Consider the following 19,083-nt stretch of genomic DNA (forward strand, 5'->3'; position numbering starts at 1 on the left):
CCAAGCGAGGGTCAGATGCGGGGAGGAGGGCACCTTGCCTGTGTGGCGAGGGAAGCACAGATGGGTGCAAATGCAGGTATGTGTTTTGGGTGGGGCAGGTTGAGCAGATCCTCACCTGCTCAAGTAGGAGGCAAGCCCACCTGCTGACAGCAAGGAGAAAGTGGTCACGTAGGGATAGAGAATAGAAGGTGTGAGATATACTCTGAAGAAGAGGGGATGCCTGCTGGGAAAATAGGAGATTTCTGGTCAGCTTAAGGGGAGGGATCAAAAACTTCTATAAACTAAAAAAAAAATTTTTTTTAAAGAAAATCACTGGAATAGCCTTTTGTTTTTTCAAAACTAGCGTAAACAGGACCCCACATTGAACACTGTTTCTTGCTGGTTCCTTTCCTAAAATGCTCTCTTCCCTCTTTCCACCGCTCCCCCACTCTAGTTGGCTGGTACAGATTTTCCGGCTTCAGTCGAGCCACGTTTCCAAGAAAGATGAACAGATTACAGAAGCAAGTGCCAGCCCTACTTCCCCTTCTTCACTTGCATCCATTCAGCTGGAGTTCTGAAAAGAGGAAGTCAGAACTATTTTTTTTTCTTTTTTAAGAAAGACTGGAGAAGCAGGCAGCACAGGGAGGTGGAAATACTGAGGGGAAAAGAAGAGGAAAGGGAACCATCATTGGGAAAAAAAAAACAACAAAAAACCATGAGCCAAAATTTAAAGTGAAATGATGTCCCAGGTCAGAAGTTAAAGGAATAAGGAAACTTTCTACTTGCTAACCTAGCCTCTTAGTTTGCTAATCAAATGTATAGCATCCTGGTATTTGGAGCCCAGGTTACATGGAACACATAGATTTTCCGTGAATTCAGCTTCCTCCCACTAATTTATCTCTACTGGTGGTAAAGTTTTCTGGGCTTTTCTTCATTTCTTTGGCCTAACCCCTCAATTTAAAAATCAAGTCTGGGGTGCCTAGAGTATCTGAGAAACGAGGGGAACAGATTCATTGCCATAACTATCTAGTGAGCACTTGTTATGTATACAAACTACAGTTCTGGGTAGTGAGGATTTGCAGAAAAATCAGAAAGTCTCTAACATTGCAACATAATTTCTCACAAGCGAAAGGAGACTATTTGCTCAGGACTTACGTAGGTGTAAGTCCTCTGGCTTTTCTCAGCTAGCCAGACATTTATTAGGGACCAGCTCCTTAGGAAAAATAAGCCTGAGGACTGCTTTAATTGTGCCATTGCTTATATCACCTTTTCCTCTTGTCCCCTGATGCTTCTGACTCAGATTTGTACCCCAGCCCTCCCCCATCAAGAAGCTGATGTAATGCAAGCAGATACCAGCTGAAGCCAGAATAGAATGGATAGTTATCTGGGGAGATAAAGTGACAGTGTTGCCTGTTCAGGCTGCTGTTCAAAGGAACATGTCTTTTATCTGTAGACATTAGAATTTAAAGGTATAGCTGTTCTTACTACAATGCATTTCCTAAAAATATGCTTGATATAGCTACCATCTTTGCATGTCAATTGAATATGGTGGATGGGTGTTTTATACCTGCTTTTGTGTTCTTTTATTAGGTACTATTACTGTTTTGGTTAGGCTGGTTTCTACATTTTAATGCTTTAAAAATTTGCTTTTATAGGATACTATTTTATCTCTACTTATCTAAGGCATGGGATGCAGGAGAAAAAAGCAGGATGTTATAAAAGATGCCAACTATAGGTGATGTTTGCCAACTATAGGTGATGTTCCTATTAATAAAATGTTCATATGTTAGACAGATATGGCCAAGTAGATGAGGTTTCCAAATTGTTAGTGGGTTTGCAAAGTTGGCGGCCCTTCACAGATTTCATGGTGGTTATTGGGGCTTTTGTGCCAGGAAAAAGGAAATTGTCTGTTCTTAAAACTGCATTTCTTTGCTTTATACACCCAAGGGTGAGGCTCCCAGGGATGCCACGGACCTGCTGCTGTCCCAGGGATGTGACTTCACTAAACTGTTTTATGTGCCCTTTATTCTTAGAATGTGCCTTTTCTAAACTCAGAGAAGATTTCACAGATTCAACCTCATGAATCTTTACAGCCCCTCTGAAGTTATGGGAGGAATAGTGTCTGTAAAGCTCTTTGAATTATTTGAGACATGGATAACAGAATGCGAATAACCAGATAAACTTGGCCAGTCCATTTTGTAACAGGTTAACTGATGAACAAAATTTGATTTTTATACAAACATGAAAACAGTTAATTATAAATTTTGCTTGTTGCAATAATATTGATAAGGAAATTTATTTTCCTTACGATTAAAAAAGAGCCATTCTGACATGGCATACACATATTTAAATCATGTAAGGGCAAACACTCATTTGAAACAGAAGTATTAGAGCTAGATTATATGAAGGAAATTATACTCAGGAACATTATCATAGCAGCATTTTTGTGAGCAGGATTACTCATAAAAATAATTAACATGTTTTATGAATATAATATTTGAAGTAATTTTTAAAAATCTGGCTATTAACCGTAAGGTTAATTGATTCTTTTCTTCTTGCTCTTTTGTGGTTAACATACTCTTTCTTCCTTTTAAAGACCCATTTTGTTATGCAAATAAAAAAATTGGAAGACTTTGTGTCTGAGAGAGAGGGCTGCTTTCTGCAAGGGAGCCAGGCACCTGTCTCAGCACTCAGCCCCCACCTCTGCTCCCACTGGCTGCCAAGCTAGAGACTTGGTGATCAGGGTTACTGGGTGTGGGGTCCTTGAATGTTGACTCACATTCTCTTTGTGACTTGCTCTTGCTTTGCCTGATAATTTCTCCCTTTCCAGCTCTCAGCATGCCAGCAGCAGCTGCATCATGGCACTCACCCTGCTGCCAAGAGGGCAGGCAGGCTCCGTGGAGACTGTAACAGTGCACTCCAGCCAATGTCGGGAGGTGGGTGCTGGGGCAGTGCATGCAGCACAGCTGAGAGCCAGGCCCTTCTAGGAGGCGCTGGGGCGGCACTTTGTCCACGGACTTGTTAAAGTCAGTTTAATTTTTGGAAACTTTTGATTATGGAAGGTTTTCAAACATATACAAAGGCAGAAAAGAACACTGCAGTGTCTGCCCATATACCTTCCTTTTCTCCCTTTAAACAATGACCATAGACTGTCTTGTTTCACTGTCCATGGTGTTACCCTCCCTGAAAACTGGTAGATTCATTTCCAGGGATAAATCTCTATTAAATTACAGTTGCTTTTCTATCCTCCTTCAGTCTAAGATATGTCTCCTTAATGAGTTTCTGTCCTTTCTTCTGTTTTTCTTCTCATTTAAGCCAAGGTATGCTATGTAGAAATGGTCATATTCTCTAATGCTGTTGCCTAAATTCTCAAGGCTTTGTTCATTCAGTCCGCCAACCTCTCCAGAGCTTAGAAGTGTGCAGGTAACATGTCTTAGAGCTTTATAGGTCACTGGGCTTGATTCTCAGTCTTACCACAGACGAGCTGTGTAACCTGGAACAACCTCATTAACCTTTCTGTGCCCCAGTGTCCTCTTGTTTTTCACATGGGACTAATAGTGCACACCCCACAAAGCTATAAAACTTAAATGACGGAATACACTTAAACAGCCTAGATGGACCCTCGCACAAAGTAAGTGTTCAACATATGCTAGTGGCTGTCATCAACATTTTTTGCCCTTCACCACTCACTTTACAGAGTAGAGGACTAAGGCCCAGGTGGATGAAGTGACCCCCTCTGGTCATATGGTTGTTTTATCAAGGAGAACTGGAACAGGAAACCACATCTCAATTCCCCTATTATTCTAGATCAGTGATGGCGAACCTTTTGAGCTTGGCGTGTCAGCATTTTGAAAAACCCTAACTTAACTCCGGTGCTGTGTCACATATAGAAATTTTTTGATATTTGCAACCATAAGAAAACAAAGATTTATATTTTTGATATTTTATATATTTAAATGCCATTTAACAAAAATCAACCAAAAAAATGAATTCGCGTGTCACCTCTGACACACATGTCATAGGTTCGCCATCACTGTTCTAGATACTAGAGGCCTGGTGCACGGATTCATGCACCTCCCTCGGCCTGGCCTGCGCCCTCGAAATCCGGGATCCCTTGGGGGATGTCGATAAGCTGATTTCAGCCCCATCCCCACAGACCAGGCCAAGGGACCCCACGGATTCATGCACCAGGCCTCTAGTATGCATATAAGATCTTTGGTTAATCTGCTCCCACCCTGCCCTCCCCACTTCCCTCTGAGATTCATCAGTATGTTCCATGTTTCCATGCCTATAGTTTCCGCTCCTGCATTGAGTGTCTGCCCCCTGGTGGTCAGTGCGTGTTATAGCTACCGGCTGGTCGCTTAGGCTTAGATGGTCGCTTAGGCTTAGATAGATAGATAGATAGATAGATAGATAGTTTGACATAGCCTTGTCCTCAGTTATGTTCTGGAAGAATGATTTGTAAGAGAAAAGGAAGAAGATTAATAAAGGCATGAACAAATAAGTAAATATTGCTGCTGGGAGTTAAACCTTAGAAGTTGTGTGTTTAGACAGCAGAGTGCTTTAGTGGAGAAGGTGAGGTTTCAGGGATACTTTTGTTTAAGAAGGGAGGTGATTTGGCTAATGAAACTGGAGAATGTTCTGTATACAGGAAGAAGAAGAAAGTTCAAGTATAGGATGAGATTAAGAGACCCAGGGAACATTTGCACCTGAGATTAGAGAGAAGGCAGGATATAACGAAGGTGGTAAGATTATTCAAACCACCAGTGAATGCCAAAAACAAAAGAGATGAGTGGATCCGAGACTGCAAGTGGGAGCTAACATTCGAAAGCTGTAACATGTGGTAAGCAGTGTTCTACTCACGAACATTATTTAATCCTCATAACAGTCCTATGAAATAGGCATTATTATTGATCTCATTATACAGTTAAGGAAACTGAGGCACAAAGAAGTTAAATACCTTGCCCAAGGCCATTTGCAGGAGACCTTGGGTTTACACCCACGCTGTCTGACTGTCGACCCTGTGCTCTTAAACGCTCAGCCATGCTGCTCCAAGGTAACCAAAGCCCTGTGCATACTCAATCTTGACACTATATATGGGGAAGCCCTTTAGAGAGGCTGGAACTGTGGCATCATTACTCACTTAAGTCCCAGTTAGGTTTCAGTAGGCAGGTTCTGTCCACTGCACAATGGCCCTTTCTAATAATTGTCATCACAGAGTGCACTTAATTTTGTTCTGTTTGCGATCCTAAGAAAGCACTCTGTTTTATTTTCACACAAGGTATAAGACCATGGGATAGGGATGTGTTTGGTAACTTCAGATAAATCTTGAGGACCTCTGCTCTGTGTTGGGGGTGCCTATGGGATAGCAATTCCTCCTCTACAGAATCTCCATTACCGTTTCCTTTCTTATGACCTTCTTCTCATTAGCCTATGGACTAATTATTCTCCCAATTTAGAAACCAGAAAATAAGATCAAGAGAAACCTCACTGACGCCACATTCCTTTCCAGCTCATGTCCCACATCTCTTTTCCCATTTTTGGCACAATGTTTTGAAAAAATTGTCTGTTCTCATATTTGTCTACACTTTTCTTTCCGACCATACCCTTTTTTTAAAAAAAAAAAAAGTATTTTTATTGATATCACAGAGAAAGGGAGAGGGAGAGAGAGGTAGAAACATGAATGATGAGAGACAACCATTGATCAGCTGCCTCCTGTACACCCGCAACCCGGGTATGTGATCTGACCTGGAATTGAACCATGACCTCCTGGTTCATAGGTCGATGTGCAACCACTGAACCACTCGGGCTGGGCCTGACCATACCCTTGTAAACATGCACCAAGAAGACTTTCTCTACCAGATCTTCCCCCGCCCCAGTTCCAACTTGCATTATACCTCCTGCCTATTAGCAGCTCCACTTAGATGTCTGGTAGGCACCTAGAATGACCAAAACAGGACTCTTGGTCTTCCTGCTTAGGCCAAAAACTCTGACTTCATCCTGACTCCACTCTGCTCTCATACCCCACATCCTTTTCATCCGTAAATCCTGTTGGCCTTATCCTCAAAGTCTATCCAAAATCCAATGGTTCATCTCGCCTTGATTATCACAACCCTAATCCACACTGCAGTCATCTCTCTTTCCCTGCTACTTCCTTTCCTGGCCGCCAGACCCCACTACCTACTGTCAATACGGCAACCAAAGTGATCCTGTTAAGTCATCAGTCTGAATGTACCTCCTTTGTGACGATACGCTCTTTTTATCCCATGCAACAATATGGACAAATCTCCTATATAGAAGCCAGAAACAAGAGTTCATACTATAGGATTACCTTCATTTAAATACAAAAATAGGTAAACCAATCTATGCTGTTAGAAGTCAGGATGGTGACAGAAAGTGCTGGGGGGGGGGGCGGGGGCTGTCATTTCTGTCCCTTGATCTGGGTGCTCACAGGTGTCTAAGTTGGTTAAAATTAGCAAACGGTAAACTTTTAATGTACCCTTTCTGTATGTACTTTACACTTCCATAAAAAGTTTTTCAAAATTATTTCTTACACAGAAAATCATTCTTCTCTAGACTTAGAGATAAGGAATTTATCAGCATTTTAACCATGATAAGGTAGACCCCATGCAGGCAAAATCTTGTCTGCTTGCATCCAACCAATAAATATTTACTGAGCGCTAGGCACTGGTCTGGGCATTTTGGGATACAGCAGGGAACCCCTTACATTTCTGATGGATTATAATGAGGATAAAGTATATGACATAGAACAAGGTGCTAAGGGCCATGTAGGGTAAAAGAGCAGGGGAGGGATATAGGGAGTGCTGGAGGGGAGAGGAGGGGGCAGGACACAGTGTAAATAAGACGGTCAGGAGAGCCTTGTTGAGAAGGTGGCATTTGGACCAACACTTGGAAGGAGGTGGGAGAAGGGGCCCAATGGATATTTGGCAAAAGAACCTCCTGGGTAGCGGGACTAGAAAGCACAGGCCTGGGGCAGAAGCAGGCTGGGTGCACAGGAGCAACAGCAAGGAGGCAGTGAGGCGCTGGGGCCAGGTCGCCAGGGCCTTGTAGGCCTCTGTAAAGACTCCAGAGTTTTATTCTGTGTGAGACCAGGTGGTGGTGGGAGAGTAAATTTTTGCCTAAACTGGTTTTATTTCGGTTTCAGCCACTTTTAGCGGCAGGTGGTTCATTCTCATTGCTGTAAATATACTTCAATTTATCCATTGTACTATTGATGGAAACTTAGTTTCCACTTTGGGGGCTTGCTTAGAATGCTGCTATGAACACCCTACTGCACGTCTTTTAGTAAACTACTGTATGCATGGTTTATATCTCAATAACTTAAGTAACATGTTAGTTCCTATGAAAGTCAGACAATCAGTCAATAAGCATGACACACATTAGAAGTAAACTCTCAGGTAGGTATTAGAATAAGACAATCGAGTATGCAAGGCAGAGAGTACAAAGACATGTCAACTAGATTGCTGCTCTCAAGGACCCTCAACTCTAGTTGTGGATAAGACATATGCATGTGAAACAGCAACTGGAAAGGACACATATATAGGAAACGCGAAATAATATCCTAGGCAGTTTGCTCCATATCATTCTGAAGTGGGCAAGGTCACTTTGGACTGTGTTGATATATGTTTTCACAGGGAATCTGGCAATTCTGTAGACCCTGAAAGCATACACCACATTTGGCAAAGCAGACAGACTTTGTAGACATTACTGGGCTAGAGAAATAGCAAGAGGGGGTCATGGGTGGTAAGAGTAGGGTTTAGGATCCATTTTAAAGCTAGTAGAGCTCTATGTACAAGTAAAGCAAATAGCTACATTCTGATCTGGGAATACTTACATGTTCCCCCATTTCTCCATTTTGCTACATTCATGCCACATTTACCATTACTGAACCTCCGAGGCCATAGGTCTGAATGATTTGAATATATGTGTATTTTTAGACTGGCACAGAAAACTCATCCATTGTGACTGTGGCAGGCCCCGGGGCGGAAACCAAGGCAGGCCAGCCTCTGGAAAACAGCTCGTTCATGGCCGAGCTTCTGAGCGACGTGCCCTTCACGTTGGCCCCGCACGTGCTGGCCGTGCAGGGCACCATCAGTGACCTTCCAGACCACCTGCTCACCTGTGACATCAGCGAAAACTTATCACGGTTTTGGTATGATTTTACTCTTGAAAATTCAGTGCTCTGTGATTCATAGTTTTTATATTTGTACCTTAACAGCTTTAAAACAAAAGTTTGCCATTGTATTTAACGTGTTTGATGTTCTTTGCCATTTCACTGTCTAAATGCCCTCAGAAAAGCAAGGATCAGAAAGTATGTTCATTGCTCTGTTTTTCAGAATAAAGTACATTTGTATAAAAATTGAGCTTAAGTTCTACTTCCTTTCCGCCAAATAATAAATATAAAAATTAGGTAATCATAGTTTTATGAAAGGAGTAGATTCCTTCAACCAGGCTCTCAAAATATAACACCTCAAGTTGATCTTAGCAGAACTGTGAAAAAGAGCGATGGCATTTTCCTTGGTTACCACAAGTCTAAAGTCTGCCCTGAGAGGGAGTGTGAATGCTCTTCTCTGGTTTAGAGGAAGCTTGAGTTCATATTATTCTCTTTCTTCTTCCAGTGTCTATGAATGAGTTCAGGGGGAAAAAAAAATTGTGCCAGTTAGCTTAATTTCTTCATTCTTGATATAGACACCGATGTGGAAATGGAAATCTTTTCCTAAAAAGCAGGGGGATTTTGCTGATATAAGAATGCTCTGGCTGCTGTTTCTCTGAGTGATGCATTCAGTTTCCTTACACCCATGGCAGTCCTTTGCACCTTGAGTGCGTTCCTGCCTTTGTTTTTGCCTGGATGCTTTTACCGAGTGTGCTCCCTCACCAGCTTCCCCAAGAACTCTCCCTGCTTCTGCCTCAGAGGGCATCGATGCTCCTGCCCACACTGGGTCCCAGTTCAGGAAGAGATCCACATTTCCTTTCAACCTCTCTGCCTCCCAAAGAAAAACATCTCATAATGATACATTATCGCTAACACCCTTAGTTAGAAACTTATTGGCCATAATACAAATGGAAATGCTTTACTGCTAGAAAAACTGAAATCAACTCATTTCTAATTAGAGTATAGGCAAAACACCTAGATATGACTTTTAGCTATTGAATATCCATTATTTATTCCAACTAAAACAGAAAAGAATGGCCATTGGTCAATAAACTGCAAAGGAAGAGGTAAACTGTGATAGAGCGTTTTCTGTGCCATGTAAAATTTTAATCACATTAGTTCTGAATAGTACAATATAATTTATTAATTCTGTGCCAAATATTTAGAATATTTTTCACAAAGATAGAGTGCTATAGCAAAACTGAACACTGTGCATAAAGGTACATAAATTATTCAAATTTTAATGTGTTATGCATGTTTGTTTTTTAATAAATGTGGCATGTTCTTGATAAAAAATGCTATGTTATTTAAAAGATAAAGGAACATTTCTATTGAAAAAAAAATGTGTCATTTACAAATAATGTTACCATATGAGGTAAATGGTTAAATTAGATCTTGACATAGTTTTCTTAAAACATCAGTCTAAGAAATATGACTTATTACTAACACAAATGTGAACATTTTATAGCAGCTTTTGTGAAAGCCCATCCTTTTTAATATCCATGTTAATATATCTTAAAGCTAAATGTAAGCATGCCATCAATTTACTAATATATGTATTAAACTTTGTCTCAAATACTTACACATTTTATTTATATTTATGTCTATCATATTATAAATATGCTTATACATATTTTCATTTGTTAAAAAATTTGTTATATTTGAATAAGTATGAATAAAAATAAACTGATATTTTGATTAATTTCAGATCCAAAAACTGATTTTCTTTGCATTATTCATATCTGAAAGTCATTGATTCTTTAGGAGACAAATATTTAAGTAAATAGTTTGTATACTGCAGAGAAAAGTATGAAGTTTCCTCTTACATGTAAGTCTTAAGGAATAACATTGAAAATGGTAAGATCACTCACTAATTCTGGCAGGACTGAAGGATTTGAAAGAAATCACATGAACATCTCTAGAAAGATCCCATCACACGATTTAATAAACTCAGTGTTAATAACCAATTATTAATAAAAACATGTGGAAATGGCCATTTTAATGTTCTCATCTGTATACAAATCATGTTCTTATTTTAAAACTGGAGGAAAACAGAAGTCAACTCCATCTAACCCAAGAGAAACTTGAAGCCTAGAAAGGTTAAATGACTTAAGTCAACTCATTATTGAGACGCATTTATTTGAATAGTGTTAATAAAGGTATATAACTTGTAAGAAAGCTGTATGCTGTGGTGGGATAGGGTTCAGGCACTTGAGGCAGGCAGTTTATAGTGGCTCCCTCGCTTACAAGCTGTGGGCCCTTGAGTCAGTCTCCTAACTTCTGGTGTCCTTGGTTCCCTTGCCTGTTAAACAGTAATTGTATGCACCTTGCAGGGTTGTGCTTTTAGATGGTGCATGTCAAAGGCCTGGCAGTACAAAGCTGGACACATTATCAGTGTTCAAGGAAAGGGAACTGTTATAATTCTCAGCACTAACCACACATATACCAAGGTCTAATGAAATGCAAAATATGAATTAACTGAACTTTTTAAAGGGTAATATAAAAAATAGCTACCTACATTTATTGCATATCCCTCCCACCCATTATTATTTTCCATATTAAGCACTACCTCATTGTGAAAAATATTCCTAAAATATGTTAGTTGACTCTTCTGCAGTTCCTTCGCTAAGAGTTCCATAGGGAACACTTTTTTTTCTCCTATTATCAAGCATCATGGTTTTTACTTCCTCTTCCCTTTAACAAGTGATCATTATAAAGTACTGTAAGTATGGAATGTACAAGTGATCTTACTGAATCCTATTTTTATCCCTAAAATATATGCAGGAAGTTGCATGTATTTTTCCCCCCAGCTTTTTAGTAATGGCATTTGCATCCTTTCCCAGAAACAGAATTGGAGAGGCAATCCTGACAATTTATTATTCTAGTTAATTAAATTGTGATTTAATGAACTTTTAAAATTATATCATTAAATGTTAATAAAAGCACGTTTCTTGTTAACAAGAAACCCCACATTTTTTTAAACATTCATTGACACCAACACTTCCTTCCTCTTTCTCAAAGTAAAATGATAAATTGAAAACAGTATGAAAAATATCTAAAATTCTGAAAAACCTAATTTTTCATAATTCTAAAGGAAAAATAAGGAGTAGAAAAGAAATAATCTCATCCTTATTCTAAAACAGTGGCCCATCAGATCTTATCCCATTACCTCTCCTGACAACAACTGATCAGTAAATGAATATTGCCCCTTGTAATCTAGCAAAGAATGTGCTACCTTCGAAATTAATGCATCGTCCTATTAATTGTGTCATTAATAACATTCACAGGAAATTTTAGTGTATTGGATAGATGGCGGAAGGATGTAACATCTTTTAAAGCTATTGAGAAATACAGGCTTGTGGACATTATCTTTTGAGTACTGTGTCATATTACTAAGGCCATGACCTAAATATTATTGGGAAATCTAAAACTCTCGGAATTGGTCTGACTCCATTCATATACAGGGTCCTGAAAGGTAAAGTATTCCTATGCATCATGGAAATGACTCTTGATGCCATATGGTTTGGTGCAGTGGTTGGCAAACTGCGGCTCGAGAGCCACATGTGGCTCCAAAATACCAACTTCTGTGCATGGGCCATGAAGTTTCAATCGCACTGTACATGCGCGCCCACACGTGGTATTTTGTGGAAGAGCCACACTCAAGGGGCCAAAGAGCCGCATGTGGCTCGCGAGCCGCAGTTTGCCGACCACTGGTTTGGTGGATAGGTGTGGGTGAAAAAGAAGGATGTATTGATTAAAGCATAGGACTCAGTTAAACTTGATATCTCAATGTTAGTCATCATTTTTTAATTTAAATAAAATTGTAATATTAGAATAATTTTATATTACAGAAAAATTACAAAAATAGTGCAGCATTCTTGAATACCTCTCATCTAGTTTCTCCTATTTGCTACAACTAAGGAACCAACATTGGGACATTACTATTAACTAAAATCCACCCTCGTTCCAATTTCACACTTTTTTCCTAATGTCCTTTTTTTCTTCCAGCATCCTATCTGGTATAATACATTATACTTAGTCATTCTTAGGCTCCTTTTGGCTGTGACAATCTCAGACTTTTATTTGTGTATTATTATTATTATTATTTTTAGTGACTGTGACAATTCATGGACTCTTGTCAGATATTTTGTAGAATATCCCTCAACTGTGATTTATCTAATGTTTTCACATGGTTAGACTATGGTTATGGGTTTTGGGGCAAATATTACAAAGGTGAACTGCCCTTCAATGAGATCGTATCATATCCAAGGTACATGCTGTCAACATGACCTCATTGCTGATGTTAACCTGTATCCAGTGGCCAAGGTAGTGTTTGCCAGGTATCTCCACTGTCCAGTAACTCCGCCCCTCCCCTTTTTATACACTACTCTTTGTTATTCAATCTAAAAGCATAGCCCACAGTTAAGTGGTAGGGAATTATACTCCACATTCTTGAGGGGTTAGTAAACATATAAATTATTTGAAATCCTTCTGTATGAGATATGTCTCTTTTCTCCAATTTAATTATTAGTTTATTTATATTGGGATTCCAAATCTAAAGCATATCTCTTGGTGGTCAAGAGATTTGTTTACATGATTAGAAAGTTAAAGAAAATTTGGAACGATTTACATGGTGCAGATGAATACCATTTGAAATTGGATGTGATAATATCTACACTAATAAAAGAGAAACATGGTAATTAGCGTACGACTGCTACCCTTCCCATTGGCTAATCAGCATATCCTTATGCAAATTAACTGTCAGCCAAGATGGCGGCCGGCAGCCAGGCAGCTGGAAGCGAACCTGAGGCTTGCTTGCTCCAGTGACTGCAGACTCCAATGTTCCCCGCCTGACTTGCCAGCCTCTGAGCTGGCAGTTTGAAACATTCTAACAAATATATAGAAGCTAAACAAAACCCCAGAAACCAGCTTTCAAAAGGCCGGGATCTCAGAGCTGGAGTTATACATTGTTTCGATTATAGAACGCTCAGCAGCGGAAGCCTCAGAGCTAGAGCCAGAGCTAAAGCTGGCCCAGAATAAAAGAAAAAAAAAAAAAAAAAAGGAGCGGCTGGGAGCTTCAGTCAACAACCGCCAGCCTGAAAGCAGCCCTCAGCCCCTCACCCAGACTGGCCAGGCACCCCAGTGGGGACCCCCACCCTGAAGGGTGTGTGACCAGCTGCAAACAGCCATCATCCCCTCATCCAGGCTGGCCAGGCACCCCAGTGGGGACCCCCACCCTGATCCAGGACACCCTTCAGGGCAAACGAGCCAGCCCCCACCTGTGCACCAGGCCTCTATCCTATATAGTAAAAGGGTAATATGCCTCCCAGCACCGGGATCAGCGGAGCCACGAGGCCTCCTGGCACCGGATCAGCATGACAGGGGGCAGCGCCCAAACCCCCTGATCGCCCTGCGGCTCTGTGTGTGACAGGGGGCGGGGCCACAACCTCCCTATCTGCCCTGCTCTGTTCGTGACAGGGGAAGGCGCCACAACCCCCTGATCACCCTGCTCTGTGCCTGATAGGGGGGAGCTCCCCAATCCCCTGATCACCCTGCAGCTCTGTGTGTGACAGTGTAGAGCCATAACCTCCCCATCGGCCCTGCCCTGAGTGTGACAGTGGCGGCGCCCCAACTCCCTGATCGGCCCTGCTCTGTGGGTGATAGAGGGCGGCGCCCCAACCCCCTGATCTGCCCTGCTCTGTGTGTGACAGGGGGCAGTGCCCTAACTCCCCTATCGGCTCTACTCTGTGCGTGACAGGGGGGAGCTCCTCAACCCCCTGATCGCCCTGCTCTGTGCATGACAGGGGGGAGCTCCCCCAACCCCCTGATGGGCCCCTGCTCTGTGCATGACAGGGGGCAGCGCCCAACCCCCTGATTGGCCCAGCTCTGTGCGTGACAGGTATGGAGCCCCAACCCTCCTGATGGTCCCTGCTCTGTGCGTGACAGGGGGCAGCGCCCCAACCCCCTGATTGGCCCTGCTCTGTGCGTGACAGGGGGTGGTGCCGCAACCTCCCCATCGACCCTGCCTTGAGTGTGACGGGGCGGTGCCCCAACCCCCCAATCGGCCCCACCCTGAGCGTGACTGAGGGTGGCATCGCAACCTCCCAATCCGCCCTGCTCTGTGCATGACAGGGGGCCGCGCCCCAACTCCCCAATCAGCCCTGCTCTGAGCCCGACCAGGGGCTGCACCTAGGGATTGGGCCTGCCCTCTGCCACCCAGAAGCAGGCCTAAGCCAGCAGGTCGTTATCTCCTGAGGGGTCCCAGACTGCGAGAGGGCACAGGCCAGGCTGAGGGACCCCCCCTCCCCCTCGGAGTGCACAAATTTTTGTGCACCGGGCCTCTAGTCTATATATATAAAAGCCTAAGCAACCGAATGACCGTTTGACCTGTTGTTATGATGCAGAGTGACCACCAGGGGGCAGACACTCAATGCAGGAACTGACCCCTGGTGGTCAGTGCATTCCCACAGCAGGAGCACTGCTCAGCTGACTGAGGTGCGCCAGACACTGGGCTCACGGCTGGTGTGCGCAGCTGCAGCGGCACGAGCCTCTCCTGCCTCTGCGGCAGCATGCTACCGAGAGCGGTGTTGGCAGGAGCAGTGGGGCCAGGATGAATGGGAGCGGCGCTGCACCTGGCCTGGGCTCCTCTCTGGCTGCCTGCCTCTTCGGATTGCAAGAGGGCACAGGCCAGGCTGAGGGACCCCACTGGTGCATGAATTCGTGCACTGGGCCTCTAGTATTCTATAATTTCCTCAGAGTTAATCTTCCTATAAATATCAGATACATTTCTTTATAACTTGTCATGACTATAACTGTATTCAAAACAGACCTTCCCTTTGGGGCCACAAGTGTTGCACTGTAAGTGAAGCCCTCTTAGATACTTGGCCTTTTCCTACCTTATTCCCACAACAATTGCATCTTACCCATAATGTTATTCTTCAAGTGGTGAAGAGGCAGGGTTCTAATATAATCATTTTCCTCTTTAAAGAACCAAGATAACTCCTGATACACAGAGCTTTTCTCAATAGGAGATGACTTTCTTTAGTAATAGCAAAAACAAAGTTGTAGCTCCTTAAGATTCTAAGAGGGGAAATGTTTCATTTTCTCCTTTAATAAGCAGCATAAGGAAACTCAGCCTTCTTTCGGAGGGGAGAAGTGCCCCCAAGGAACTCTTTGTACTTCTGATTAACCAAAACTCAACTGTATGCTAAACCAAACTTGATGTCATCCAATTTCATTGGGGGTGGGGGAAACAGTCAAAGTAAATAGTGTTTTATTTTATCCTTGGGAGAAACCTGAATATAGTTCTTTGTCAAGAATTTCCCCAGTCCAACTTTCACCCCTACAAAGGAAAAAATTCCTTACAATCAAAGGTAAGGCAAAGGATAATTGCATCCAGAACAACCCATCAGTAGGCTAACTCCAAACCAGCCTACAGACAGCTTGTTAGTTACAACCCAGGCCAGGGAGGGAAGCAGACAATAGACCATTTCAGAGGTCAGTTAAGGAGACGTCCCACTTGGGACTGCTGCCAGGGACGTAGAATCCAGTGTCTGACACCTGGGGTTTGCAGCTGTGAAGTCTGCCCCTTGTGTGGCCACAGGTGTTGACTATAACTCAGAAATATAGAAGAAGGAACAGGGTAACGTCAGTTTCAGTGTGCCTATGTATATTTATGTGTATGGTTTTTCTTCTGTTTTTCAAAAATGTACATAATTTATTTTGTTTCAAAATTAATGTATTTCTTCATAATGGCAAGGAACATTTGGGAGGCTAACAAAAAAGGAGCTTTTGTTCACGAACAAGGGCAAAACAAAGCCAAGTTTTTACACCTACAGGGTACACTGCACACTAACATGCTGTGTGGTGTTGTTAGCTCAGCCATTTGAATAGGCCTTCTCAGGACCAAAAAGAAATAAATGGATGCTGAACAACAAACAGGCAGTTGGTCTCCGATAAAGCCTAAATACTCACTCTCTGTACGTTCTCTCCAGCCTCCTCCTTGCTTTGGATCTACACGAGAATTGGTGTTTATCAGAATGTATTTCTGAGCATGGGACAGACTATCTAGTTTTCTATCTCATGCTATACCAGCCATAACCATCAGCTAACGCAGCGGAAAGCAGTAACACTCAGCTTTCCTATTCCTCTTGCAAGCGACTTAGTTCCTGTTTATAAGGCAGATCTGCAAGTTCCTACCTCACGTAGGTACTAGAGGCTCCTGACCCTAAGGATATGGGCAGCAGTAGAAATGAATTTGATTAAGAGGACGGGATGATACGGGTAAGATCTATAAAGAGCCAAAAGTAAATTGCATTTTAAAAATATGCCTATACTTCCATAATTAAATTTAGACTTCCTCCTTGTTGTGCCTACTTCACAGCCTGAATTTAGAAATTTAATTTAATGCGGGAGAAAAGAATTTTTATATTTCTTCTTAATGAATCTCTAAGGAAAAATGCTTGAATCCCTAGGCCAATGGTTGGCAAACTGCAGCCCCTTGAGTGTGGCTCTTCCACAAAATACCACGTGCGGGCGCGCACGTACAGTGCGATTGAAACTTCGTGGCCACACTCAAGGGGCCAAAGAGCCGCATGTGGCTCATGAGCCACGGTTTGTCGACCACAGCCCTAGGCCAATGTTCCTCCACCTTGTAAAGCCCATGTGCCCTGCCATGTTTTTTCACTGTATGCTCTCTCTATTCCTCCAGCCAAGAAGACTGTGGACAGGTTTTCCTTTGTATATTCTGTTACAAGGACAAAGGTACATTGAATATGGGTTTTCAGAGTATAGCCACCACTCCATTTCACCGAAGGATCTATGCTCTTATTAATGTTCTATCCAACTTGTTCTTGGCACATAACAAATCCTCCACCAGGATTTGTTGACTGAATGAGTGAACAGATGAAATAAATCATTAAGTTATCTATAAACAAGACTTTCCAAAAGCAAAGGAATAGAATTTCAAGACTTTGGTAGTTTTTTGGGCCCCGGTAAGTTCCCCCAGTTGTCATGCGGTGTTTACTCAGCTGAAAATAATGCTTCGTTTACCAAGCCTCTACAAATTGTGCCTTTGGTCTGTTTTGGGTATTCTCCATGTTTTTCGGGTTGTGTTTTCCTCTGTCCATAATAACTATGTATGTCCTCACGATGAGTAAGAACGGATTCTAGACAATACAGTGTATTTTGGTCCTGTGGACGAACTCATTTAAAGCTCTATCTACTGCCAAGTGTCCCTTGTGTGTTCTTAGTTATATTTGCATATATTCCTGTGCCAGACTTTATTAATCCTATCTGACCTGTCCTTGAAAAGCTGTTTTCCTTTTTCATATGCTTTCCTTCAAGCACATGTGAGTATTTAAAATGACCTTGCTTTAGAAAAAAACACTTTTTCCCCCTAGGAGCAGCAGTGCATGTTTCTTTTAGTACCCTTCTACATCCTTACATTTCCTACTCTGCAGTTCTCTTCCCTGTCATATACATGTGTAGCTATTTCCCCGCCAACTCCAGCTATAAACTTTCCCCTTCTCTTTACAGTTAATCTCCTCCTCCTCCTCCTTCTTCTTTTGTTTTTTGTTTTGTTTTGTTTGTTTTGTTAATCCTCACCTGAGGATACTTTCCCCATTAATTATTTTTAGATTGGGTGGAAGGAAAGGAGGGCAAAGGAGAAAGAGGGAGAGGAGGAGAAAGGGGGGAGGGGGGGGGAGAGAGAGAGAGAGAAAGAGAGAGAGAGAGAGGAAAGAGACACATTGGGGATCAAACCTGCAACCCAGGTACATGCTCTTGTGCTCTTGACTGGGAATCGAACCCGTGGCCCTTCAGTGCATGTAGTGACACTCTAACCACTCGGGCACACTGGCCAGGGCTAGAATCAAGCTTCTGGAGAGAGTGGTCTATATTTGTGTCTCCACTTCCTTACTTTCCATTCACTCCTCCACCTACTGTAATCTGACTTCCCGTCCCTGGTTAGAACCTCCACTGAACAGGTCCATGCAGGGGCCACCTCCAACTAATTCCACTGCTGAGATTGTTCTCACCCTTGACGGCTGTGACTGCCTTTCTCAGCTTCATCCCATCTCAGGCTGGTGGGGACTTCTTTTCCTTACTCCATTCCTAAAATGTTGGTGTGTCCCAAATTCCATCTCTGGCTCTCCTCCCCTTTCTGTCTTCTCCCTGTACAGTCCTATTCATTCCTATCTGCCACTGTTGACATCCAGAACTCAAGTTCCATGTCCATGTTCATCATTAGCTCTGAGACATCTCACTTGACTCTCCTCTGAGTTTCTATCACAAACTGGGGTAGCTGCTGTTTTTATTTGCTCCACACTTTTTCTTATCCCCCCCACCCCCTTGTTGCTCCGCTTTTCTTGTGGGAGTTCCGCTGGCCCTGATGGGAAATAGTGTATTATTGTTACTATTCCTGAATCCCAAGGGACAGACACATAACCTGACCTGGTTCAATCAGCATCCGTCAACTTGAACCCAGAGGTAAGGGGAAGGCAGCACCTCCTTTGCTGGCGTACTGCTGACAGCCATCCTTCCCTCATGTTTCAAGTCCTGGCCCTATCATTTGAGGCCCTGGATTACCCAAGCAGCAAATCCAGGAGTCTAGCCATTCTTCCTTCATACTCACCTCCATGCTCAACGGATGATAAACTTTGATTAACTGTGTATCTTTCAAGGCTTGTCTCTTAAATGTGTGCTTCCGTCTCCATACCTACTGCCCTTACTTCAGTCCAGGTCTTTCTCATTTCTCCTAACGGATGTCCCTGCATCCAGTTTTGCCCCCCATCCCATCCATTCTCTATGCTAAAGCCAGAAGGAACTTGTTTAAAAACAGATTAAAATATTCAAAAACTTTCTAGTATCTTCTGGAGAATCGAAGTGCCGTAAGGCAAATGGGGGCGCCCATGTGCCGCTCTGGCCTCACC

The 19,083-nt window shown here is 42.6% G+C and overlaps 1 protein-coding gene across 8 annotated transcripts in view; it reads left to right on the forward strand.

The window, feature by feature from the left end:
• UMAD1 (UBAP1-MVB12-associated (UMA) domain containing 1) overlaps positions 1-8,359 on the forward strand; it is a 152,821-nt gene extending 144,462 nt beyond the window's left edge. For all 8 annotated transcript variants that reach the window (XM_023750754.1, XM_023750753.1, XM_023750755.1 and 5 more), the window contains exon 3: positions 7,938-8,359. In XM_023750754.1, the coding sequence (XP_023606522.1) occupies positions 7,938-8,195 (258 nt within the window). In that variant the 3' untranslated portion in view covers positions 8,196-8,359. The remainder of the gene's footprint in view (positions 1-7,937) is intronic.
• The last annotated feature ends 10,724 nt before the right edge of the window (positions 8,360-19,083 follow it).

The sequence above is a fragment of the Myotis lucifugus genome, unplaced genomic scaffold (assembly GCF_000147115.1).
Source record: "Myotis lucifugus unplaced genomic scaffold, Myoluc2.0 scaffold_15, whole genome shotgun sequence".
NCBI lineage: Eukaryota > Metazoa > Chordata > Mammalia > Chiroptera > Vespertilionidae > Myotis > Myotis lucifugus.